The 27,277-nt window shown below is 40.7% G+C and overlaps 3 protein-coding genes across 5 annotated transcripts; 1 reads left to right on the top strand and 2 right to left on the bottom strand.

Annotated features, from left to right (window-relative positions):
* Positions 1-2,933: 2,933 nt before the first annotated feature.
* On the bottom strand, positions 2,934-8,934 carry snrpb2 (small nuclear ribonucleoprotein polypeptide B2). Its single transcript, XM_072657383.1, has 7 exons — positions 8,865-8,934; positions 8,546-8,636; positions 7,148-7,320; positions 6,162-6,293; positions 4,996-5,037; positions 4,781-4,869; positions 2,934-3,361 (listed from the first exon to the last, which is right to left on the bottom strand). Exons 2-7 carry the CDS (start codon positions 8,607-8,609, stop codon positions 3,202-3,204), a joined length of 660 nt encoding a protein of 219 aa, XP_072513484.1. The 5' UTR covers positions 8,610-8,636; positions 8,865-8,934; the 3' UTR covers positions 2,934-3,201.
* A 1,489-nt stretch (positions 8,935-10,423) lies between these two features.
* rnaseh2a (ribonuclease H2, subunit A) lies at positions 10,424-18,660 on the bottom strand. Of its 2 annotated transcripts, none has more exons than XM_072657389.1 (9): positions 18,626-18,660; positions 15,907-16,051; positions 15,692-15,763; positions 14,981-15,107; positions 14,183-14,270; positions 13,701-13,838; positions 12,741-12,828; positions 12,284-12,407; positions 10,424-10,786 (listed from the first exon to the last, which is right to left on the bottom strand). In XM_072657389.1, the coding sequence occupies exons 2-9, from the start codon at positions 16,031-16,033 to the stop codon at positions 10,627-10,629; spliced, it is 924 nt and encodes a 307-aa protein (XP_072513490.1). In that variant the 5' UTR covers positions 16,034-16,051; positions 18,626-18,660; the 3' UTR covers positions 10,424-10,626. The 2 variants fall into 2 exon arrangements, with proteins under 2 accessions (XP_072513490.1, XP_072513491.1); XM_072657390.1 differs by lacking the exon at positions 18,626-18,660 and adding an exon at positions 16,319-16,337.
* A 1,129-nt stretch (positions 18,661-19,789) lies between these two features.
* prdx2 (peroxiredoxin 2) lies at positions 19,790-27,277 on the top strand. 2 transcript variants are annotated; one of them, XM_072657074.1, is made up of 6 exons: positions 19,790-19,888; positions 22,428-22,545; positions 22,829-22,982; positions 25,334-25,456; positions 26,594-26,724; positions 26,828-27,277. In XM_072657074.1, the coding sequence occupies exons 2-6, from the start codon at positions 22,443-22,445 to the stop codon at positions 26,908-26,910; spliced, it is 594 nt and encodes a 197-aa protein (XP_072513175.1). In that variant the 5' UTR covers positions 19,790-19,888; positions 22,428-22,442; the 3' UTR covers positions 26,911-27,277. The 2 variants fall into 2 exon arrangements, with proteins under 2 accessions (XP_072513175.1, XP_072513176.1); XM_072657075.1 differs by having other exon boundaries at positions 22,431-22,545.

Raw genomic sequence — 27,277 nt, forward strand, 5'->3', positions numbered from 1 at the left:
AAAGTGCCACTAAAGAAAGTTTTAATGTTACGTGGTGGTAATGGGGATTTGCTTGGTACCTCCGTGGGGAATTCAGGCGTTTACTCTACAGATGAACTGGAGAAGCTTGTAACAGACATTTAAGTAACCTGATCTTCATTTGAGATTTTAAAGTTTGAATATTGACTCCTGTAAAGATTTGATCCAGAACCTGTGAGCTTAGCTAATCGCCTTCCTTATTCTAGTGAGGACAGAATGTATAATATATAAGGCCCAGTTCACTCACAGAGATCCCCATATGAAGAGGTCTAGAGAAGAACAGTTGTTACGGGGTGGTAATGTGGATTTGCTTGTTGCCATCTTCATCAATTAACTTACGCTGCTCTTGATGCTGAATGCAGTCAAATTCTCACAGCAATGCTCGTCCAAAATCTTCCCTAAACAGTAGAGACAGTTACTCAAAAAAACGCAAGATCAGCTCTTTTTAATACCCTTGATTTCAGAAGTAACAGTGAATAAGACCTTTGTCCAAATATCATTGAATATCATAGCACAAACCTTATCTCCAAAAGCTCCAAAATAGCAATTATACAGGAGCTTAGAAAAGACAATGATCATTTAAGCAATAGTCTTTAGTTTGCTTTTACTTTGGATTTTGGAGTTTTAATGTTGACTCCTGAAGTAAAGATTAAAACTCCGAACCGGTGTCCGAATATTACTGGAGTCTGTGAGATTACCTTATTCTAGCAAGGACAGACTATTGTCCAGTTCACAGAGAGCCTTGTATGAAGAGGTCTAGAAAAGACTAGATAAGAAAAAAGATTTAGGGGTCAATTTGAAAGTGTGACTAATAATGTGACGGGGTGGTAATTAGGGATTTGCCTGTTACAACTTCATCAAGCTAACAGTGGGGAATTCTGGCATTTTACAGCCACTTTCCAGAATAACTGGAAAAGCTTGTAGCATATTTTTAAGCTGCAATCTTTACTTTGGATTTTGGAGTTTAAATGTTGACTCCTGAAGTGAAGATTAAAACTCTTCTTAGCTAATCGCCTACCTTATTCTAGTAGGACAGAGTATGGTTTATTTCACCCCAGAGAGCCTTGTATGGAAAGATCTAGAAGAGAACAGATTAGAAAAAGACTGGGGGATCCAAATAATCGAAAAGTGACACATAAAAACGAATTGTTACGGGGTGGTAATTGGGATTGGCCTGTTACGTCTTCATCAGGCTAACAGTGGGAAATTCTGCCATTTTATAACCTGAATGCTGACTCCTGTGAGGATTTAAACTCGCAATCTGTTAGTTTAGCTAAACGCCCACTTTATTCTTGTGGGGAGAGAACATGGTCCAGGTCAGCCAAGAAGAGCCTTTTAACATCCATAAAAAAATGTAAAAAGAGTCTGCTGAATTCATCAGTCTTCGTCAGTGACTAACACAGAGGTTTAATGGATAAGTGGCATAACATTGCTGTTCTACACTGCTGTGTCCATCAGAGACTGAGTCTGTTTGAATCTCCAGCTGTGACAATGACCGTTTGGGGGCTGGCTGAGTGGGCAGGTTTGTTTAAGGGGGGAGTGTGTGTGTGTGTGTGGGGGGGGGGGGCCTTGGGCCTTGATCTGAACAGCCTATACAAGCTCATGCCTTTTGTGAACTTCACATTTCCCACTTTCTCAGACAGTAGACACAATGTCAAGAATAGTAAAGTATCTGTGAATTGAGACAGTATATACATGCAACCTCAAACATTGCTGTCCCTCCATCAAAATAACATCCACCATAAACAAAAGCAGAGCTGAAAAAAACAATATTAATATAATATTATATAATATATATATAATTTTACATACACCCACCCACTACACCTGGCTACATTCAAACAGGTGGTCCACGTCCAAGTTTTTGGGCTGTTCACACAGTGACCTTTATTCAGCATTCATCTGAACATGCCCCTAAACCTAGGACGTACACACAAAAGATCCTTACTTTGCTGCCATTTCTTTAGGAACACTGAGCGGTTGCAATACACACCCTCTAATTGAGTTAGAACAGTCATCAGATCTGTGACCTCATTACTCCCCACTGACAACCTCCCTCAGTGCTGTCGTCCAGCTTTCCGTCTCCTCAGCGCACAATTATGACAAAAAGAGTCGGATTGGTGTGAAAGTCGTGTGAATTCCGATATACGTTCGTTCAGACCGAATCGTATCGCTGTGCATTGGATATGCCCTGATTGTCAACGTGGCCCAAATCAAAATTGAAAAGGTCGGATGCAGTGCATTCATTTCCATTCACACTCTGCCACACAGACAACACACCTGTGTCACATGATGAAAAAGATCAGATTTGAGCTGCTTTTACCAGCTGTGTTCTGAGATAAGCAGCACATCATCTCCAGACTCAGCTAGTTAGAAGAAAACCCAGGTTGCTACGCCAAACAAGGCCTTGCTTTCAGGGAAGGGTAAACCAAGCAAGGTGAGCAAGAAAGCTAAAGCTGGGAAATCAAGCAAGGTGGTGTCTGTGCTAGGCTAAAAGCGAACACTAGCCAAGCAGCTACTTCAGCTGGGTAAGCGCACTTCACTCCTGAGGGCAGCCATGATGATGTAAACCAACCAATAAAATATTGTTTTCTTTCCAAATGAGCCCTCTGTAATAGACAAATCAGTGTGTTTCATTCTGAGGCAAAATAACAGGATGGTAAACAGGACCGTTAAAGCCGCATCCAAGTATTTTTCTCTCCAGCTAAAGAATATACTTTTCTCTGTATACAATAAACTACTTAAAATATTAAATCAACATGTTCAAGGATCCCTTCAGCATTCAATATTTACAACAGCTTTTATAAAAAAAATAAATTAAAAAAATCGTTGATCTGATCTTTTACAAGCTCTCCTCATAGATGGCTCTGAGCCAAAAGATGTACTTCTCCAGTAAGAGAGGACGCAGGCATATAGAAATCTTATAAAAGTTCTTTAATATTTCTAGTACACAAAATAAAAACAAAATCAAAATCAGCCCTCGTCCTCGGCTCTCTCTTTAGCGCCATTGCAGTCTCTTATCACCAAACAGCCTGTACATTCCTAGACATTATAAACAAAACTAAATAAGATAAATGAGAGACGCCCCAAAAAAAAAAAAAAAAAAGAAAAAGAAGAAGAAGAAGAAGAAGAAGAAGAAAAAAAAAAAAAAAAAAGAGTCCAACATAGAAAACAGGAGATTGATCACTTCTTGGCGTAGGTGATCTTCATGGCGCAGGTGGCTGTGATCCTGAAGCCCTGCAGTGCATCTTTAGCCACTCCTGCTTGAGCCTCGCTCTCAAACTCTACGAAGGCGATGTCGTGTTTCCCCGGGACCAGACGCACCTCTTTAAAGCCTGGGAACCTGCAAAGAAAGCAGAACGGGACAAAAAGGCACTGGTTAATTTATTTAGAAGAATGCTCTGAATTCAACTCGAAGACTTCGTTAGATGCCGACATTTACTTTGGCCTTACCTACAGTCGACCAGCCAGCTGGATTTAATCTTATACTTTTAATATCTAAACTCTTCTGGTCAGTCTGTAACTGAATTTTTTTTTAGTTTTTTTATTTTAAAAAATGTTTTTTGGCGGCAACTTTATTTTATTTACTCATTTCTTGTATTTTCTCTATATATAATTTCTCAATTTATTTTTAATATTTAACAACTTTATAGGTTAATTTGTCATTTTTTCATCCTTTTAGGTTCTAAACTTTACCACAAGAAGATCATCAAATTACATACAAACAGTATTTTACATCATTTTACTGTTTACAATTTTGATGGTCAAATTTTAGCAACATACTTTAAGGTTCTAGGTAACTGCATATGGGTACATTTACCAAATACATTTGTGCATTTATGTTTATTTAGCCAACATTCTTATCCAGAGCAACTTACAAGGTTACTTGTATTACAGAGGTGAGCCAATGTAACGTTAGGAGTCTTGCCCAAGGACTCTTATTGGTGTAGCTCAACACTGTCACCCAGACCAGGAATCGAACCCCAGTCTTCCCTATGGTGTAGAGTTTGCTGGCAGGTACTGGTGTTATCTGTGCTGGCCACACCAGCAACCTAGATGTTTTTATCCGAGTAATTTATGCAAAGTCTTTGCAATTATGACCTCAATGAGTTTATGAAGGCAACATCTATCCAGCAGCTTCTATCTTCTGAACAGACAGTTTCTCTGCAAAGGCCCGGTTAGAACGAAACGGTTTCAGATAAAATCCAGCCAAATAATTGCAGCAATTCAAACAAACACGCAGACATGGCGAGACAAGAGTTACTGCCCTTCTTGCATGCAATCAATCAAATTCACTACACTCTAATCAGACTGTATCAAAACCAGATGCCATCGCTCATGCTGGCTCGGTTTGTTGAGACCACAGGTACATGACGATCTAAGAAGTCGGGGGCCAATGTGGAACAGACTGTAATCCACGGATGATAAAAACAGAATTTATAATCCTGGGACAAATTTAAGACCCAACCACACATTCACCTTCACAGAAATTGGAAATGAACCAGAATTAGCCAGAAAAGGACAACGTGTGAACGCAAGCTGGAGTCAAAACACCAGTAAGATTGGTGTGCAATTGATCAGTGCAAGATATTCCATAAATTATGGCGATGGTTCATATGTGAACAGAAGCCAATATCTTGCAGGTGTATGTTTTAGCACATGAAAAAGGTCACTGGTGTGCATTTTCTACAATCCTAGCAGCACACAGCTTGACTGAAGCAGTAATGCCAATAATGTACATTAAAGGGTGAAATGTACTCACTGGTTGAACAGCATGGACAACATCATCTCATTGGTCTCCTCTGGTAGGTTGTTCAGGAACAGAATGTAGTTGGGTGGATTATCCGGAACCTAAACCAAGGCCAAAAAGGAGCTCAGCAAAGAGGTGCTACATTGTACAGTCCAATATTAAGAATCTCAGTACTGTTCAAAAACACAGAGCTGCAATCTGTATACAGAATTAAAGGACATGCGTACCTGGACTGTGGCTGGTGGAGCCGGCTGTGTGTTGACCGCATTCTGTAAGACAAAAGTTGTCTTCATTAACAGCTTTAAACCACAAAAACATCCAGGTGAGGCGATTTTCATTTACAAGACACAGACTTAATCAGACAGGTCTCCCAAATTACAATTAACATGCTTCACTTTAATATACCTAGATACACTTTTTCATGAGCAATTTTCACAAAAAAGCACAATATTTTAGCTTCCTTCATAAAAGCCTTTACTTAAAAATGTTATTACACTATTTAGTTTTATATTAATATATTATTTAGTTTTTTCTTAAATTTGCATCTCTACGTGCCTGGAAGCCATTTTATTCTAGGCATTTCATCAAACAAAGCAGAGTTAGATGAATTTTCAGACTATGAATGGCATAAAGTCACCCAACAGCAATGTGAAAGACTAGTGGAGAGCCAGCCAAGACATGAGAGCTGTGATCGGTAGTCAAGGTTATTTCACCATAGTGATTTTTAAATGCTCTCAAAGTGTAAATATTAGTACTGTTTTATCATGCATTATAATTATTATAATAATTTCTTTACATTATTTGAGCAGTGCTTTGAGCAGTTGTCATTTCTGCAAGTAAATGCTCTAAATAGCAAATATTTTAACTTGGAATTTAGGGGAAATGTTGTCCATGGTTTATGAAATACAAAGCAAATTTTAAGAGAAATAGTAAAACCAAAGAAACTGATCATGTAGGATGTTTTTTTCATTTTTTCCAGAGCTGTGTGTGTGTATGTAAAACACAAGTGCACATTATATATATATATATATATATATATATATATATATATATATATACACACATATACATACACACACAAAAAAAATTTGTTTTGTTTTTTTTAATTCAGCAGATAAATAAAATGTGTGCTTCACAATCTGCAGAAAAATGCCACATTTAAGAAAGCAATGTTGATCATGCATCCATGTATACTGTGTTGAAGGTGATCAAGGTGAACTCTAAACATGTACCGACCTCTGAAAACACTTGTTAGAGCAAAATGTAATCAGCCTCTTGGAATACAATCACCACTGGATATTTTGTACTCTGTGTTCTGGCATAAACCATCACAATCCATTAAATTATACAGACTTTCTGCTGCGATCAAAAAACCTTCAACATATAAACTCACCAGTGGTTTCTTGGCAGCATTGGCGGCTTGCTCCTGAGCCTTCTTCTTTTTCTCCTTCTTCTTCTCTTTGTCTCCATACGTGCCTCTAATTTTAGAGATGATGTCGGAGTCTGTTTTAGCGTACTGGATTCGCTACAAACGAAAGGCACAAAAGACACCTGCTCATTCATATCTTCTTCTGAAATCTAGGGTATTAAAAAGAGAGTTGATCCTGTGTTTGTTGGAGTAACTGTCTCTACAGTCCAGGTAAGAACACTTTTTACTACAATAATTTCTGTGAGGACGTGATTGCATTCAGTGACAAGAGCGTTAGTGAGGTCAGGATGTTGGATAAATCACCACCCCAGTTAGATCCACTGCTCCACATCTCAATGCTGGGGGGCTTTATACCCCTCTAGCCCACGCCTGACATTTAGCATGGTACTAATAGGTTCATGTGTTTATCTGCTCTCGAGTCCAATTCTATTGCCAGTATTTCTCTACAGGGACTAGACAAGCTATGTGTGTGTTTGCATCTGTTACATCTGTGTCAGCAATATTTGCAACTTGTAGCTGAATGTATTAATCGGAAGTGGTGTCCACAAACATTTGGACATACAGTGCATCTTGGATTGTCACAATACTCTCTCAGAGTCAAAACATTTTCCAGTCAGGCCAAGAAGTTGGGGAGTGCTCAATGCCCTGTTCACTAATCACCACACAAGCCAGATTTCGGAGCATTGCTGTGAGGATTTGACTGCATTCAGTGTCAAGAGCAGCGTTTCTGAGAGGTGTCCACGAACACTTACACACAGTGTATCTAAGGTGCTACAACACTTCATTTTCACCAATGACTAATGACAATGAATAAGTAAAAAGGACAAGGTTAATCAGGGGAGAGTTTGGCAGGGTTTTACATGACCTACCAATCAAGATTCCACAATGCTTTACCACTGAAAGTTTAAGCCTCCGCACAGGCAGACATGAACGTAACCTGAAACACTCACCATGGGCTTGTTGTAGAAAGGGAACCCTTGTAGCTGTCGCAGTGCATTTGTGGCTGCAGAAAGTTCTTTGAACACCACAAACGCCTGCCCCCTCATCTTCATTGTCTTCAGAGCAACTACTTCGATGATTTGTCCGAACTGGGAGAACAGGGCATATAAGGACCTCTTCAACTCTGAGGAGAAAGAGGAGTCATTAGACAACACCAGAGATGCAGACATGACGCAGAGATGCTTCACGGAGAAGCTAGTGGCGACAGTGGCAAGGAAAACCTCCCTCAGATCGGGAAGAAGAAACTGTAAGAGGAACCATCTTCCTCTGTCGACACCAGATAGCACAATAATAAGCAAAACAGGAAAAAACAACAAGCCATCCAAGATGACAACGTGAGGATTGATTCATCCGCTCCTTTGAATGGCTCAAATGGTAACAGTTCCTTTGCTTGTTTTGTACATTTCATTGTAGGTGTTCATATTTACCGTGTTACACACCATTTGTGTGTTTAAATTTATTCTGCTTCACTGGTTCAGCACCAGTAACAATTTTCCAAATATATATATATATATATATATATATATATATATATATATATACAGGATGGGGGAGATCTCTCATGCAGAGTTAAAAATAATAATAAAATGATACACACACACACACACACACACACACACACACACACACACACACACACACACACACACACATATATATACACAAACTGCATCAACTGGGCTTTAAAGTGAATTAGAAATTCAGGTCAGCTTACCTGTGCCAGCCAACATGCTTTTATACAGTGATAATTAATATGATCTATTATATTATATAATTAATAAAGAAACCTAATCACTCTTATAAAATAGTATGTACAGGACTAATACTCTGTTAACAGTACTTTAATTTTCAGAATTTATATTTGTGACCACTTTTCAATAAATTATGCAATGCCTGGGATGATAATGGAAGACCATAATATGGCTTTGTTTATTAATGATATATATATATATAAATGCAAATATATGAAAGCTCTCCCAAACTCTTCTGTTTTCAGGATGGCTTTATCTCTGTATGTATGAAATTCCTGACCACACTTTTGTTAAGTGACCACACACTTTATTAATGAACACTGCCACATGTCTGCACCTCACAGCACAGCAGATCTGCTCATTTGTGAAGATTTGAAGGTGTGCAGGTCTCTACAGTGATGTGTCCACATGAGTTTCCATAAAGAAGCAGCCTTTTTTACTTTATGTTGCTTAAGCTGGATTTCTTTCCCCTTCAATTTAACCGTAAAGTAGAGCTGTAATGCAGACACGGTCAGCCCACAGCCCCTCACAACAGCCCCCTCACCCAGGAGCCAGACTGAGCCTGACCTGAAGCTGAAGACTGAGGCTCACTCTCACCTTCTTTCTTGATCTTGTCGTTGACGTTGTTGATGTAGATGGTGTGGTTGGGTCGTATATCCATGTTTGTTTCAGCTGAAGGAAGATTTCCCTGCAGAGAAACTCAGAGAAGTCAATAATGAAACAGAGCTGAGACAGCCAGAGCTAGCAGTTAGCGAGCTAGCTAACCTAGCCAGCGGACAGGCTAACGGCTAACTGAGGTCACGAGAGTCATAGTCTAGGGGTTGAACCGCAGGGTAAATCCAAAGACATCCCTGTGATGCTTATTAGTGTGAGAAATGATCAGAAAAACAGACAATTTAACTAAATATAAACTCACGCTTTGAATGAATGGGTGCCGCTCTCACACACCGCACTTGCGTTGAGCCGGAAAAGCGCTTTCTCGGCTTACTTTGTGCTGAACGGGTTTGTGGCGCCACCTGCTGTAGCGGAGGAATTAGTAACGACAATTAAATAGGAAATCCAGCAACTGATGATGATGATGATGATGATGATGATGATGATTATTATCATCATCATCATCATCATCATCATCATTATCATCATCATTATTATTATTATTATTATTAATAATATAAACGACATTATGATTATATTCAATTATCTGTTAATTTATTGTGTTTTATTTTATTTATATTTTGTATTTTTTAATTCACACATCTATTCATTATAGATGCCGGGCTGAACAGCTGATGGATGGGCCCAAAGCTGGATTAGTAAAGGGCAGAGAGCTCCACTCCGACTCAGACGCCAGCAAGGTGGAGGTGGGGTACTGGTATGGGCTGGTATCATCAAAGATGAACTTGTGGGACCTTTTCAGGTTGAGGATGGAGTGAAGCTCAACTCCTAGACCTACTGCCAGTTTCTGGAAGACACCTTCTTCAAGCAGTGGTACAGAAAGAAGTCGGTATCGTTCAAGAAAAACATGATCTTCATGCAGGACAATGCTCCATCACATGCATCCAAATACTCCACAGCGTGGCTGGCCAGTAAGGGTCTAAAAGAAGAAAAATGATGACATGGTCCCCTTGTTCACCTGATCTGAATCCCATAGAGAACCTGTGGTCCCTCATAAAATGTGAGATCTACAGGGAGGGAAAACAGTACACCTCTCTGAACAGTGTCTGGGAGGCTGTGGTGTCTGCTGCACGCAATGTTGATCATAAACAGATCAAGCAACTGACAATCTATGGATGGAAGGCTTTTGAGTGTCATCGTAAAGAAAGGTGGCTATATTGGTCACTGATTTGTTTGAGGTTTTGTTTTTGAATGTCAAATGTTTATTTCTAAATTGTTACATTTGTTTACCTGGTGAAAATAAACAAGTGAGAGGAGTATATTTGTTTTTTTAAGTTGCCTAATAATTCTGCACAGTAATGGTTACCTGCACAAACAGATATCCTCCTAAGAGAGCCAAATCTAAAACAAACCCACTCCAACTTTCAAAAATATTAAGCTTTGATATTTGAGTCTTTTGGGTTGATTGAGAACAGTTGTTCAATAATAAAAATAATCCTCTCAAATACAACTTGCCTAATAGTTCTGCACACACTGTAGGTGTAAAACTCTATAATAAATGTGGTTTAACTTTAGACATCATTCTTCAGGGCACTCATTTCCTATTGCCCCCTTATTTCCTACAGCTTATCCAATCAATCATGCATTTATCATCAAAACTTGTATTGGTGTGTAAAGCCCCAGTCCAAAGTCTGGGATGTCCGATATAGATATGAGAAAAAAACATTTAATCATTCTCTCGCCACCCTTTCAGTAAGAAAAAGGTGCACACAAGAACAGCACTAATATTTCCATTAAAGACTGGAAGATATTTCATAAAAACAGTAACAGGTAGCAATCACATTAACTCAGGTTTGTTCTGTTAAAATATGCATTTTTATTACTCATTCTTTAAGAAAATATGCATAAAATACAACATGACACTTGTAGCAGACAGTGGACTTCAGTGCTGAAGCTGCTGAACTGGCTCTGAGACTATCCACAATCTCACACTTCTGTGACTTAACAGTGACCAGTCTCTGAGTGTGTTCACAGTGTGTGTGTGTGTGCGTGTAAATGGGTGTTCACAGTGTATCAACGCTTTGCAATCGGCGCTCGGTAAAGAAGCGGTGTGTTTCTCGCGTCTCTGGCTGGCTGGCAGGTTTGTTGCGGCCGAAGTACGACAGCATGGAGGTGTTGTTTTGCCGAGCTGCTGCTTTCTCACCATCTTCCTCATCATCATCCCTACACACACACACACACAATTATTTAAAATACAAAGTTAATCTACAATTCATTAGTAAGTGATTATTTACAAAAACTTGGAACTGTTTACACCAGGGGTGGGCAATTCTGGTCTTGTAGGGCTGTTTTTCCTGCTCAAGCACACCTGATTCAACTCACCTGTAAGGTGCCAGGTTTAGTAGGTCCGCAATGGTGGCAGATCTAGGTCCAGAAAGTAAAAATTGTTCTGACAGCCTGGACGGCTCAGCTGCAGCCTAGATAAATCTGGGGCACATTTTTGCTTCTATAGGTCTCTATAGGTCTATATTGCTCTATAGGTCTGTTTGAGCAGGGACATCAGCACTGGCCCCCATTGCCCACACTGGTGTGCACAGAATACAGCACTCCCACCCACCACCCCCACACAAAAAAAACAACAACAAAAATACCCTCAAGCTTTTATTAACTTTTAAAATACATTGAAGATTGTATTTTGGTCAAGAAATTAAAACATATTGAATATTGTTTAAATAGAATATAAAAAGACATGAAAAATGATCTCATAACCCAAACTCCTGCATGCTGCAGTATCACCTATCCAAAGAGAAATGTTTAGAGAAATGAAAACTCTGAGACTAAGGTAACATGTATCCAGGTATTATTAAAAACAGAGGTTTCTGTCAGCGTTTCGTTCTCTTGTTCACAAAAAAAACACAGTTGTTGGTCACTGGTGTTCTCCAAAAAGTTTTAGAAATCGCTGTTTCAGTGTTGATGCGTGGATGGGAAAATTAAGCTTTATGAAAAGGATGACGTGACAACGCATGAATGTTTCTGGCTGAATCTCGAAATACTTCCCTACTCCTTATATAGTGATAAAACTACAATGTCACACACAGAAAGCAGATAGCAGTAGATTCCACACATGAATAAATGTAAATTCTGTTCTATTACAAATATAAAAAGCCCTGTTTAGAGTTAGAACCCGTAATTTCATGACTTGCATAGTACACTAAATAGGGAGTAGTGTGTGATTTGGGATTAAACCTCTGTTTTTTTATTTCTTTGTGGTGTTTGGATGTTTCCTTACGAGGTATTATCGTCCAATACTCATGCAAGCTTTTTTGTGTCTGTATGGATGGAAATATTTTTATATTTATATTTTATATTTATATATATAAAATCTCTGCTCGTAAAAAAATACCAGGACACGTGTGAACAGGTAAGTGGTTAAACCTCAATGACTGCCACATGCAATGTCATTTAAAGATGGCAGCTCAGCTTCTACAGCGGATCAATTTACAACTTTCAACTCAAATACTAGATTGCTGTATGATTCATTTATGATTTACCTAAATTAACCCTTCATTGAAGCACCATCAGAAAAATCTAAACCTTTTATTTTCATGTTTCGGTATTGTTATCTTTGTGTAATGCAATTGATTTCGTCTAATGCCTTTCTTCCACCCTTTAAGCTTTTTCTCCAAGCTAGGAAACACCTCCCCCTGCTGGTGGACTCACCAGTGCACTGTAACCGCTTTGCTGTCTAGCAGCGTCTGTGCTGTACTCCAGCTAAACCGCACAAACTGAGGGTAGCCAAACACTGGGTCCAGATACTTCAGCAGCCAGCTCTTAGTCTTCGGATCTAAACACAAACACACAAACACAAGACAGAAGCGTCACTCCTTCCTAATATCACCTGGCATGATCCATTTGATTGACTGTACCTTGCCAAGTTAAACACGCTAGGCCAGCCTTGCTGATAAGGTTTAAGATCAGTGTTAAATTTGTAAGATTTGAATTATAATAATCCAATTAATCTTGACTCTTGATTCATCAATCACAGAATTACAGAAGCTCTGTCAGGGTGCTCCCAGCATACAGTGATAACTGCTGTGTTTGGTAGATGCTCTCTGAGCTGACAGTGCTGTAAAAAATAATAATAACAACAAACATTATTTGGTTTGAAGGTACTGACCATTGGGATATCCTGAGCCATATTCTGTGTCCACGTCCCCCAGATTTTCAGCAAACTTCCAGCCTTTCACTACTCGATCTCTGGCCACCTGAAAGAGAGGCAGACATAGAATTTAAATACAATTTCTAATCCTGAATGAATTTGCAACACTTGTCGTTTTTACAGTCTAACAGCAATATAATATTAGTGGGTTTTAATCCAGCATGAATCTGGAGCGTCTGTCATTTTTTGTTCTGACAGCAATGTAACATCTGTAGCGATTTTAATCCAGTACAAATCTGCAGTGCAGGTATATTTTAATCCAGTATGAACATGCAGTGCAACTCTTATTTCAGTGTGAATCTACAGGTTTTGTTTTTTTTTCTTTTCAGTTATTTACATGTTTTTAATGTAGTATGAATCTGTAGTCTATGTATTTTTTACAGTCTGATTGTAGTAATTGCCGAGTTATTTAATCCAGTATGAATCTGTATTGTGTAGTGTTTTTTAGTCTGACAGTAATAATTGTGTGTTTTTAATTCAGTATGAATCTGTAGTCTATGTATTTTTTTTTTACAGTCTGACTGTAGTAACTGAGGAGTTATTTAATCCAGTATGAATCTGTAGTGTATTTCTTTTAGTTTTGTGTTGTGAATTAATTTAAAACCAATGAAAATGAAACACTGTTACAAAATAAAATACACGAGTTAAAGCACATTAGAAAACATCTGAGGGGTAAACAATTACAAAATGATATTTTGCAAATTATTTTTTTTTATCAAGCAGACAACAGTAATTATTATTATTAAGTATGAGTCTGCTGTTACTTGTAGCAGTGCAAATGGCAAATGAACATGTGCTGTAGCAACCATCCAGCCACCTTGGCCACACAACGCAGAAGCAGTACGACTACAACAATGCTGGTAACTGTGGAGTGATCCAGTGTGATTCTGCAGTGTGGAGTACTGGGTGCACATTTACCTTGGCACAGATACTGGCTGCACTGACGATGGGGAAGAGCGAGTCAGCTTTGGGTCGCACGGTAACTTTCACTCCAGGAAAACGCTGAGACAGCTTCTGCTCATACTTTTCAGCTGGACCCACTGTATCCACAAATACCTGCAGAGAAAAATGCACAAACACTTCACTCTTTGGCAAAGTTCTACCAATAGAGGACTGTTCAGCATACACTTACAAATAAAGTTGCTTCAAAATAGAGCTTAGGCCACTGACTTAGATTAACCACTTTTGGTTCCCTAAAGAAACATGTTTGAGTGTGTGGAGAGTGTGTGTGTGCCCTGAAGACTGACAGAACCCTCACTTGATGTAAAGGTTCTTTATTTGGTTAAAGGTTCTTCACACTCACACAAAGTAGCCATTTGTTGAGATGTTTATAGATTAAAAAAACTAAATTGTGCTTGCTTTAGATCATTATACAAAAAATAGCCTGGCTCTTTTCCTACCTCTTTGAGCTGTACTCCACAGTCCAGAGCATACTGCACTAACCCAATGGCAGCATCATGAGAAAGTGCATTTAAATTATACTTGGCCCTAGAGAGAGCGAGAGAGAGAGAGAGAGAGAGAGAGAGAGAGAGAGAGAGAGAGAGAGACAGAGAGACAGAGAGACATGCACTTTAGTAACATTTGTTCTTGACTTGCATAAGCAGCAAAACCGGCAGCAAGACTACTCTTGTGGGTGACTCTGAAACACAGTGTCATTTTTAGCATTTTTGTGGACAATATAATCGTGTCTCAGTCTCTTCATATTAGGCAGGAATCATAGTTTATTTGGGTGTGTGCACACAAATGCAGAAATCTAGAAGAGATGGTCTCCTGATTGTCTTTTAGGTCTACAGCACTTTACTGAACAGAGAAGTCAAGTCTAGCTACAGTGCTAATGATTAGATAATGACGCATGTGCATTTTTGTAGACATACAGTGTTGAAGCAGCATTGTGTGTGAATTGGTAATCTACTGTATTGATGGAATATTGATCAGACTTGGACAGCTGTACACATGCATTTGTTGACAAGCTGACAGATACAGAAGTTGCATCTGCTGTGAAATAAGCATGTGGACTTGCTATGATGTCTTTCACACAGAGTCCACAACTTTGTTCCACTTTAACAGACTAAATTATAATACTAATTATATATGAATTCACACTACATTTTGCAGACAATACTGTCAAAAGCCTAAAACTGTAGCTAAATCATAAGACATAAAAAAACAACAACTGGCGTGTGTGTGTGTGTGTATACCTCTGTAACATGCTGGTGGAGATGGTATTGGGGGAGAGGATCTGAAGTGCCCAGCCCACAAAGCTCTTTGCCTCATCCAGCTTCAGAAACAGGTTCTCCCTCTCTGGTTCTGACAGTGTCTTTGAGTCTGCACACAGAAGCAGAACATTAATATTACTAATAATAGTATTACTATTAGGACTTACTAAAGGTGTATCGAAATTTTGAACATAAGAACATATGGATAAAGAAAAATGAGAATTGTGTGTGGTTGCATAATCTCCCAATACTGCAATTCTAATGCTCACACAGTGCAACGGTGTTCAATATCTTAATAGAATGCTTATTCTCCACGCTTATACTCCAATATTACAATATTTTAAGGCACTGTTATTTCTAATACTTAATAACCATGTTCCCAAAGATAACATCTCAATGCTTGATGTTTTATTTTTATAGCACAGGATACACAACAGGTACAGTCCCTTCCAAAAGAACTGGTCTTCCAAAGTAATGGGGATTCTACTGTTTTTGCTATACTGTCAAAAGCAGGTTCTAAGATGCTATGATATCTGTAATCTCCTAATATTTACATCTAGATGTGTTAAACAACTTAAAACACAGAGCATGACACATTTTTCCACACAGTTACATTACTGAGGTGATCTGATCCTAAGTGAAACATATAGTACACAACCAGAGCAAAAATAAACCCAGGCATTTTAATCTGACCTGCCACTTTCAGACCCTTTAGATCCTCCTTTCTGGACACGGGACAGAAACATATTCCATACACCATCGGCCCTAAAAGAAAAAGAACGGCCTGAAACCAAAGATCGACAGTTCTAGAACAAACACAGGAACATTAATGATCTGCACAAAAAACAAACATAGAAATAAACAAACAAACAAACAAAAAAAACAGATCAGGCTTATCTTTTCCTCACCCAGAACAGGACCCCTTCCAGCCTCATCGATACCCAGACAGCAGTCCTCGTTCTTGCAGACCTCTGGCACAGAAGAAGTCAGCCGACAGCTGACCGAATTGTTGGCTTCAAAATCAGTCAAGTCCATGGCTATCTAAAGGTGGGGCTGTTTTATCCGAAAAAACAAACAGAAGAGACAAGAGATTCACTCATGAACCTAAATGCGAGTTGTGTTGACAACACTACAGCAGACATTTACATTGAAGGCATTTGGCAGACACTCTTCTCCAGAGCGACTTACAGAAATGCATCACCGTTTACTCAGAAAATACCCTTAGCTAGTTTGTAAAGATTAGGATCCAAAGATACCTGTAAGCTACTCTAGGTACTACTAAATACAAAAGTCAGTATGGAGACCACAATTCAACACTACACTTCGCCTAAGTATTCTTGGAAGAGATGGGTCTTCAGTCTGGGCAACTCTGCTGTTCGGATGCTTGTCTTCTGTGGATCTTGACAACCTATGACATCCTATGTTTCATAGTAATAACATTCATTATAATAAATACATTGTGTACTAGTGCTTGCCTATACCTTCGACAATTTAGCGTTATATATGTGGTTGCTGTGGCGCAACAGATAACACCACTAGCTGTCAGTGAGCTACCACACCATGTAGGAGACTGGGGTTCGATTCCCAGTCTGGGTGACTATGCTGCGCTACACCAATAAGAGTCCTTGGGCAAGACTCCTAACACTACATTGGCCCAACGCTGTAATACGTGTGACCTTGTAAGTCGCTCTGGATAAGAGCGTCAGCTAAATGCCATAAATGTAAATGTAAATGTAAATATATTTGATAGATCATTTGGTATAATATCCATATGATGTCATAATTTGCACCCTTTATAATTGATCAATGTGACCAGGAACTGGATGTTAACCACAATGCTTATGATCTATAGGGTCTGATGCAATTGCAATATGCAATGTTTGTGTATAAGAGTGTGTGTTGAAGTGTACATGTGTACAAGTTTAGCCTCTGGGAAACAGCTGGAACAGAATTTGACCCCTGGAACAAGGTTATCTGCAGGGTTGGAAATAGGGATGCACCGATCCGATACTAGCATTGGATATCGAAACAAAAATTAGCTGGAATGGGATAATTAGTCTAATCCAAAGGACTGATCCATAAGGCTTCTTACCTCAGGATCAGAGTAACCTACAGACATCATACATTTACATTTATGGCATTTAGCAGACGCTCTTATCCTGAGCGACTTACAAGGTAACTCGTATTACAGAGGAGTGTCAGTGCAGTGTTAGGAGTCTTGCCCAAGGACTCTTATTGGTGTAGCGCAGCACCTAGTCACCCAGCCTGGGAATCGAACCCCAGTCTCCCACATGGTGTTGTAGCTCAGTGGCATGTAGTGGTGTTATCTGTTGCGCCACACCGATACACATCATAGCAAACAGCAAGACTACCCCTATCTAACCAGCGACCAGTCATCAACTATCAGCCAGTAATCCAGCCTGTCTTCCACATAAGGACAAACGAAAAGGGAGGAGCTGCTAGCTCCTCTTTAGTCTCACAGACTTCGGATTTCAGAGCAAAAGACCTGAGCCCAGACAACACTGTGCCGAGGTCCAGAATAGTTATTCATTTTAGTAACCAATAAACAGAAACTGGGGTCAATTATATAACTCGTTATAGTTGTTTTTTTATTTTTTTTAACAAAGTTAAGCGTCAATCCTGACGCCTTAAGCCTCTTCCAGATGATCAGGTATATGGTTTATTAATTCAACAATGGTATCGGATCATTATCGTCCGATATGTCAGATTCATGTATTGGTATCTGTATTGGAACCGAAAAAGATGGATTAGTGCACAGATCAGTTAGGAGAGCTGACCATCTGACCATCCGTGTGTCCAGATACTGTTTTCGGACAAGAGCAGAGACTCAGCTGCGATCGCCTTGAAATAAACATCTCAACCCCTCAGTCATCCACTGGTTCTCCCTTCAGTGCATGAAAGCAATCCTTCAGATTGTTTTGTAGGACAATTTGAAGGCCACAAAAACAGCATCAGTTTTACTTTCTATAAATGTGCATAATGTCTGATAAACATTTACAATATTGTAGCTATAAAGTCCATTTGGGGTCATTTTAAAGCAGGAAAACAGGGAAACAGAACAATATAATAATTTAAGCAAGCTGTGTTGCATATATTACAGAGTCCCTAAAGTACCAATGTGGAAAGGTAGCTAAGATTTAGAGAGATTTCAGTGGCCTTGTTTATCCAGTCAATTCGCCTCATTTTAGCATTGCAGAAAGATTACTAACACACTATAACAACAACTGAGATGCTTTAAAGGGTGTCTTTGCACATGCTAGCTGAATTATTGTCTTTTATCAACCGAATATCTGAGTATAATAAAGACTGCAGCAACGTAAAACTACGAATCTTCCATTCCACCTTAAATGGAGCAACAGCCACGCCTCGCGCCTGTACAGAACACGGCTGCACAATGTAAACAGCGCTCCGTTTTTAAGGTGGAACGGAAAACCCAAACATGCTTCACTTCAGCTTCGTATAACTACATGCTAGCTAGCGTGCATGTTCACTACGTAATGCACCTGACCCTTTTCAGATTTAGCAGATGTTATTTAGGGACGGCAAAACGCACAAACGTCTCAAATAAACACTTTAAACCAGTGAACTAAACAAACGCTGGCTGACCTGCTCTGCAGAGTGGAAACGGCCCGGATGTCCCAAACTCTCGAATTGGCGCGAGTCTGTCACGTGAGATTTTGACGTCACGTAGTGTTTTATTTTTCCTTAAAGGGCCAGAACAGCTATTTCTATTATTTAGATATTGGCATAATATGCTGCCATTATTATGCTACCAAATTGTGCTTTTCATACATCCAAAGGACTGATCCATAAGGCTTCTTAACTCAGGATCAGAGTAACCTACAGACATCATACATTTCATACAGGGCCAATGTAGTATTAGGAGTCTTGCCCAAGGACTCTTATTGGTGTAGCGCAGCACCTAGTCACCCAGCCTGGGAATCGAACCCCAGTCTCCCACATGGTGTTGTAGCTCAGTGGCATGTAGTGGTGTTATCTGTTGCGCCACACCAACACACATCATAGCAAACGGCAAGACCCCTACCCCTACCCCTATCTAACCAGCGACCAGTCATCAACTATCAGCCAGTAATCCAGCCTGTCTTCCACATAAGGACAAACGAAAAGGGAGGAGCTGCTAGCTCCTCTTTAGTCTCACAGACTTCGGATTTCAGAGCAAAAGACCTGAGCCCAGACAACACTGTGCCGGGGTCCAGCATAGTTATTCATTTTAGTAACCAATAAACAGAAACTGGGGTCAATTATATAACTCGTTATAGTTGTTTTTTTATTTTTTAACGAAGTTAAACGTCAATCCTGACGCCTTAAGCCTCTCCCAGATGGTCAGGTATATGGTTTATTAATTCAACAAGTACATTTATTGTAATGAAACATATCCCAGCTTAAAAAAAGACGAAAGGGTCAGAGTGCAGGGTCAGCCAAGCTATGACGTTCCTGGAGCACACAGCCTTGCTCAAGGGCCCAACAGTAGCAGCTTAGCAGATCAGACCGGGGTATCGAACCTACAACCCTGTGATCAATAACCCACTATTCCAGAGGTTTTATGGAGTCCATGTTTTGACATGTCAGAACTGTTTGGTGGCACAACACACAATATTGGGCAGGTGGTTTTAATGTTATGGCAAGTTCACTGATATTTATATAATTAAACTAAAAATCCTTATGCATGCGAATTATGTGCAGGGCATATCCAAAATGTACATATTTACATAATCCCACCTCCTAAAATCTGGGTCCGCCTCCTCCTCTTTTCTCTCCCCGGCAGAGTCAAGAGAACCGTCCTTCGCCGGTGCGTGGAGAGAGTTGCAGCTATCTAGAACCCTTTTTCAGCATTCAAGACAACGGAACGTAAGTGCTTAAGGCAGATGCATGCCTTTTCTTTACAGCTAGGCCTTGCTAACGCTTTACAGGCTACATCTAGTCCATGCATTTTGCTGGTTTTGGTGTGTAAATTATGCAACATGGGACAAAAGAAACTCCCCTGCAACACAGTGGCGCGCGCGCGGCTGAGCGCAGTACTTGTGCAGAACTCCAGCATGCATGAACTTTTTTATGCTTTTATTGGTTTATTGTTTAGCATTGAGCTCTTATCTGCCCATGCACTCGATATCTAGCGTAAAGTTGACTCTGGTGCAGCAAACTTCGGGATTGGGATTCAGTGCAGTGTTAGCTTGTGTGGCTAACGGTGCCTGTAGACACCGAGGGCATGCACGCTCCGGTGTGTAGCAGTCCGATGCAATTATATGAGAAATGTCGTTTAATAGCTGCATGCTTTGGTCTGCACGCTGTTAAAACAGTCCTGCCAAGGTTAGGTCACTTCTTTAGGGTGGCTAACGTTAGCCAGGTTAGCTTGTCCTAGCTTTAGTATATAAATGGCCTTCATATCCGTTGAACTTGGCCTCTAGCTATCTCCTCTGGGAAGCCTTCAACGTTCGTGGGAGACAAGCCCGCTTATCTAGCTATCGTGTTGTCACACCACCGAGCCTAAAGATGGCCTGAAATTTTGCTTTGTCATCCTGCCAGGTGGTATCAGCGGTCCACGACCCCACCAAGGGGTGTGGGTTGTTTCTGAGGAAAGTTCTCAACGACTGATTCACTTTGACCCTCTAACCTTTGCTGCAGATATGCCCCCAGTGCCCAGTTTTACCTTCTCTGGTTGTGTGTGTGTGTGTGTGTGTGTGTGTGTGTGTGGTGTGGCTAAGTCTTGGGAGGCCTATTGTTTCTCTAAGCCCCTACAAGCAACTGACAAGCATGTGACCTGCAGTGTGTGTGTGTGTGTGTGTGTGTGTGTATTCTTTTATTTTACTTCTCCTTTGGTGATTATGGTTATGGTCCATGAAAAGATTAAGTCCTTCACCCAATGCTGGCCTTTGTCTGTAACATTCAAAATGACACCATTGATCTCATATGATTATATAAGTTTTAATAAAGTCAATGAGAACGTCCTTCCTAAGTGCTACTATTCATGCTAAAAGATTGGCTCCCAGCCCTAATATAGCTTGTTTTGCTGGGACTGGTTTCCTTTTTATATTCCCTTGAACCCTAGGCTTATTCTTGAGCTTCAATTTTAGGGCCCATAAATGATTTAGCATCCTACTGATGATAATATGAACTATTGAGTATGTACTATGGATATTTCAGTATCCACCATGTATCCACTATTATTGGTTCAGTAACTATTATAAATGATTCAGTATCCACTACGAGTGATTCAGTAGCCACCATGTATCCACTATTATTGGTTCAGTAACTATTATAAATGATTCAGTATCCACTACGAGTGATTCAGTATCCACTATCCATCCACTATTATTGATTCAGTAACTATTATAAATGATTCAGTATCCACTACGAGTGATTCAGTAGCCACCATGTATCCACTATTATTGGTTCAGTAACTATTATAAATGATTCAGTATCCACTACGAGTGATTCAGTATCCACTATCCATCCACTATTATTGATTCAGTAACTATTATAAATGATTCAGTATCCACTACGAGTGATTCAGTATCCACTATCCATCCACTATTATTGATTCAGTAACTATTATAAATGATTCAGTATCCACTATGAATGATTCAGTATTCACTATCTAGCCACTATGATTAAGTATCCACTATGTATCCATTATGATTGATTCAGTATCCACTATGTATTCACTATGCATCCACTATGATTGATTCAGTATCCACTATGTATTCACTATGCATCCACTATGATTGATTCAGTAACTACTATAAATTATTCAGTACCCACCATGACTATGAGTGACTCAGTGTCTACTATGAATTTCCCAGTAACTATTATGAAGTGTTCAGAAAGAAAGTGTATATATTTAGATCGAATGGCTTGCAGCTACTCTTGAGACCTTTAATTATTGTTCAGTAATTACATGGAAAGCAATGCAAATTGGTTCAGCCATTCTCAAATTAGTAGGGTGAGGAATGCAAGTCTGGAACTGCTGGTAGTTCAGTGGCTCATCTTGGCACAAAGATCCTTCTTGAATGGTTGGCTGAGCAGTTAAGATGGTCTTAACACTACAGTGCTCTTGGGGAACTAGGCCCTGGTCTTCTCAAAACAGGCTGAAGCACCCAGTGTGATACACACTGCAGTTGTCCTGGATGTCATGAGAAAAGTGTACAAAATAGAAACACCACTATTCCATAATTGTTTCTCATTTTCTGTCAAATATATCACTATACATCTCATAGTGGATCATAAAGCCCATCACCCAGTGCTACATTTACTCTGTATCACAGTAAAGATATGAAGGTCACTATTTAGAAGGCCTTTAAGAAAAGACATAACAGTGACGCTACTAACAGACAGGGGTCACTACACTAAAACCCTTGTGATGCCATGTGATTTCTTCTGTTCTCAACAGCAGTCAACCTTCAGGATGTCTGCCGGGTGTGCTAAGATTGGAAAGCCTGCTCCTCAGTTCAAGGCCACTGCAGTAGTGAATGGCGAGTTTAAAGAGATCCAGCTGTCCGACTACAGAGGTAGAGTGAATTCTCCTCAGCTTCTTCTCAGAGCTTACCCAGTCATCAATCAACTGAACTTGTTTGTCGAGGAATCTCTAGGAATGAGATCTTGAGCAAGGTGTTTCTTTATTCACAACAAAGTGACAAAGTTCCTAAGGTGTGGTGTGATTACTGGTGCCACTGGAATGTCAGGCTGTCTTTCACTTTTTCTCTCTAATGGATAAGAAATACATTTGATGTGATTTAGAAAATTTGACACATTTCTTAACTCCTAAAAACACTCTCTTTGCAATTTCCTTAGGGAAATACGTGGTGTTTTTCTTCTATCCTCTGGACTTCACCTTTGTGTGCCCCACCGAGATCATCTCCTTCAGCGAGAAGGTTGAGGAGTTCCGCAAGATTGGTTGCGAGGTCATCGCTGCCTCCACCGACTCCCACTTTAGCCACCTGGCATGGTGAGGACCTCTCTTGATGCTTCACTCACCTGCAAAGTGTGTTCAGGATATGGGTTGGTTTCAGGTGGTAACACAGCAGAGGATAAGTGGGGAGGAACAAGCTTTCTTGGGTAACATCACTGTTCTCCATGTCATAGACTGGGGTTTAATTGCCCACACTGACCAGAACACCACCCTATACTCTAACATACCAAAAAGATTGGCGATGATGAGTTCTGGTGTGTTTGAGCAGGACAATAACAATCTAGATACTTTACACTATATTAATGTCAATCTTTTCAACAGTTGATAGTGATTTTGGACTCCTCACACAGCATAGACTATTAACACTGCATTGTGAGTGACTGGGCAGCAGCCGCCCGATTTAAAGCAAATAGGGAGGATTTCCCCCTTTATTATCCATCTAAATGACCAAAGAACCAGCGGTCCATGGGCAGCGATGTGCAGCCAGGAACGTCCAGCTAACTGAGGCTCAAATCACACCTATTTAGAGGACAAAGCCTCATGTCTGAGAGGACAGAGTCGAGTGAATGGTCTTTCGACTGTTTATCCAGGTTTGCTTGCTGTCCCTTTTAATTCTGTAAAAGAAGGGGAGCTCTAAATTCCTGCTGAATCTGTTTGTACAACTAATCGCACAACAGCTCCCGCTTTTCTGTTAGCAGCATTACACCAGAGGGCGCCACCAGTGACGTCATGTGCATACCCTCTATTGAAGGTGGATGTACTCTTTAGGGGATAGTACAGAGATCGTAAGACTTGCGTACATGTATATACGTTAGATGCTACGTGTAGTAATGTAAATAATTGGAAGATTATTTGTACTGAACCCCCAAATTAAGCAAACAGCCATTGCTCTTTCCAGTAGTACTTTTGTTTCACTACCAATGAAAGATGCTTTCCTTTATAACCAGTCGAACTAGCGTGTCCTCATGGCGCATTCAGGACTGATCGCTTTTACATTGGTTGCTTTTCGAGGAAGTCTTTTGCTAAACCCGTTTGCCCACAGTGCCCTCAGAGCTGTTTTCATGAGGTTGCATGCCTTCGCTTTCTGTTGCTCTCTTGTCTCTCTGCCAGTGTATTTTTGGTATGAGCTGTCACAGAAGCCTGTCTGAGGGCTACCAACGTCCTGACGTGGACTGTACTCGCGTCTAATGTGTTGTTGACCGATTCAGGTGTTGTAAGTGAAGACCTGCTATCGTTGATTTCTGCTTCAGTTTCAGTTCCTGCAGCTGCAGCCTGTGTTCAGAGAAGGTATAGTTAATATGAACAGTCAATTAGCTGGTGGAAGTGGCTGAAGCAGTTGTTGGTGGAGTAGAAGATGGTAAATGCTCAGAACTCCGTGAACTCTTCAGTGTGCTGTGCATGCTTGTGCACGTGTGTGTACGTGTCGCTCACTGGACTTTGTGGAGCTTCGCCAGTCACTGCTTTATCAATGTTAGCTCCTCTTAACCTGCCTCTGTCTGATAAGACCAACCAGAGCAGAAAAGTAGGCAGAATGACATGGATACAGGGCAAAGAGTAACGGTCATGCTTTTGAGTTCCAGCTGCAGACCTTTATTCAAGTTAGGGCTGTCACTGTGTTCAAGACAAGACGACCATATTTATAATTAGTGTTGGACACAGATGGAATTTGGCTTCCACCTTTACCCATCCGTGCAGTGAACACACACACACCAGTGAAACACACACCGTAACTGTGAGCACACGTGTCCGGAGCGGTGGGCAACCATTGCTGCCAACAGTGGCAGCTTGTTGAGCCCGGGTATTGAACCCACAACCCTGTCATCAATAGCCCGGAGCTCTAACCGCTGAGCCACTGCTATCTCCAGTAATATATTTTATATGAGAGGGAGAGAGGGAGCACAACTGGTCGTGCTCTTTCCGGGTGGGTAGATGGCACTCTTTCTCCTCATTGCTGTTAAATCGATGTTGGCCGGCACAGGTGTCAGTTAGCTGGTGTGGTGGAGCTAGGGACCCAGCGCTTTCCTCTGAGCATGTTGGATGCTTAGCAATGTTTAAATAGAGGTGGCGGCTGGCTTTGCATGTATCGGTGGAGTCATTACCCTCCTGTTGTCAGGAGCATTGCTACACCTGGGGAGAAGTAATGGACACCTGAGAGTCAACTCGTATGCCTGCAGTTCCTTTACGCCAAAACAAAGGGGCCTGCCCCACAGTTTAAATACCTATATTTTTAATGAACATGCTCATTACTCTGGAAAAATCTGTCATGCCTATTCGTTCCACTCAACATTGTGAGATGAGTGTTCTGATTGGTCCACCGTAGCGTTTCTTTTGACATCTGTGACAATAGCTGTCTGTTTTGGCTGATGATTGCTCTACTCTCCCTCTAGGACCAACACCCCAAGAAAACAGGGTGGGCTGGGCACCATGAACATTCCCCTGGTGGCTGACCTGACCCAGTCCATCTCTCGCGACTATGGTGTGTTGAAGGAGGACGAGGGCATCGCCTACAGGTCCGTACTATAATAAAACTACTATAGGGATGCAGTCGCGTATGGAGATATATATAGAAATGTATTATTATTTATTATTATTATTGTTATTTTTTTTTAAATCATTATTATGACACTAAAAAGGTCGCTGGCACATACCCCTTCTCTGCACAGTTTAAGATTTTCAAATCAGATCGATCAGATGTGAAGTACACATTTCAGGTTGTTTGCATACATAATTTAGTCCCCCTTATTTCAAGCCAATGTTTGGGACGTTGGGCTTCACCGGCATTTATCATTACTTATGTTTTCTCCATTGCCTTATTAGTGCAGGCATATGATACCCAGGCTTCCTTCTAAGCTTTCAGACACCTTTAAAGCAGTTGCCATGCTCCACAGTGCAATCTCTAGCCCACACCTGGCATTAGACACGGTACATTCATGTTTATCGGCTCCAGAGAGTCCTATTCTATTGGCAGTCCTTCTCTACCGGGACTAGCTTTGTGTTTGTTTGTGTGTGTGTGTGTGTGTGTGTGTGTGTGTGTGTGTGTGTGTGTGTGTGTGTGTGTGTGTGTGTGCGCGCGCGCGCATTTGCACGTCTGTCAGCAATGGGTGCAATTTAAAGTAGCTGAATGCATTCATCATTAGAAGGGGTGTCCATAAACATTTGGACATGTTGTGTATGACCGTACATCAGTTATCTATTAATGCTCTGGGCTCAAAATTGCCAGTCATTTCACCCTGCTTGGCATTGTGTGAAAACATGCTTGGCCACTCTGTGTGGCAGAGCGCTTCAGAATATTGCATTAGACCGGAATTAAGACCCCTAAAAACCCCACGAGCTGGAAGACCACATGCTTTAGAACGTTTGGTGAATATTATTGTAGTTTGGGCTCAGAGTGGCTCAGCGGCCTAATCCGCTACGTCACGAGTTCGAATCCAGAGCCCAGGCTGCAGTTTAAAAAGAGGCGGTGGCTGTTAAGTCCTTACCCTCCTAGTGTCTGGAGCATTGTAAGTGATTGGGGGAGAAATGAACGGGTGGGTTATTTGGCAGTTGGGGAAAATTGGGGGGGCGGGGATTGACAAACAAACAAACCTGGAGAAGTCTGTAACTGGCTCTGACGATTCCGTGTTGTCTTTGGCTGCGTCTGCCTGCAGAGGACTGTTTGTGATCGACGATAAGGGCATCCTGCGACAGATCACCATTAATGACCTGCCGGTGGGCCGCTCGGTGGAAGAAACCCTTAGGCTCGTCAAGGCCTTCCAGTACACTGACAAGTACGGGGAAGGTGAGTTCAGCATGCTGCTTTTACTGGTGCTATACTAAACATCACTGAGATACGGTTCTCACCCTGTTCACTGTATATAACTTTTATTCCTTTTTTTCTGCAGTCTGCCCTGCTAATTGGGAGCCTGGAAAAGACACTATTAAACCTGATGTTCAGAAGAGCAAGGAGTACTTCTCCAAGCAGTAACTCTGACTAAGACCAAGGAGTCTGCCCCAGAGACTCCGATACAGCGGGGCACTACTGAAGCACTTAACGCTACTCACTGAGCTCTTGTTAGTTTTGGCCACCATGGTGTCCTTTTTCTGCTGTTTACAAGCCTTAGACCGAGATTTCTAACATTAACACTTTCCCCTTTCTCCCGTTACCTCATCTGAATATGCTGTGTGGTGAGTCGGTAGTCCCATGCACTGATATTTGGGTAGTTTTTGTTCCAGTTTCAGTCTTTCTGTTGAACGTTTGGGAAAGATTTTGTACTTTCTGACCATTGAAACTTGCCATCAGACCTTGTTAACATTCTGAAGTTGTCAAATAAAGAAGACATGTAAACTCAGAA

This window comes from Salminus brasiliensis, chromosome 15 (assembly GCF_030463535.1).
Source record: "Salminus brasiliensis chromosome 15, fSalBra1.hap2, whole genome shotgun sequence".
Classification (NCBI taxonomy): domain Eukaryota; kingdom Metazoa; phylum Chordata; class Actinopteri; order Characiformes; family Bryconidae; genus Salminus; species Salminus brasiliensis.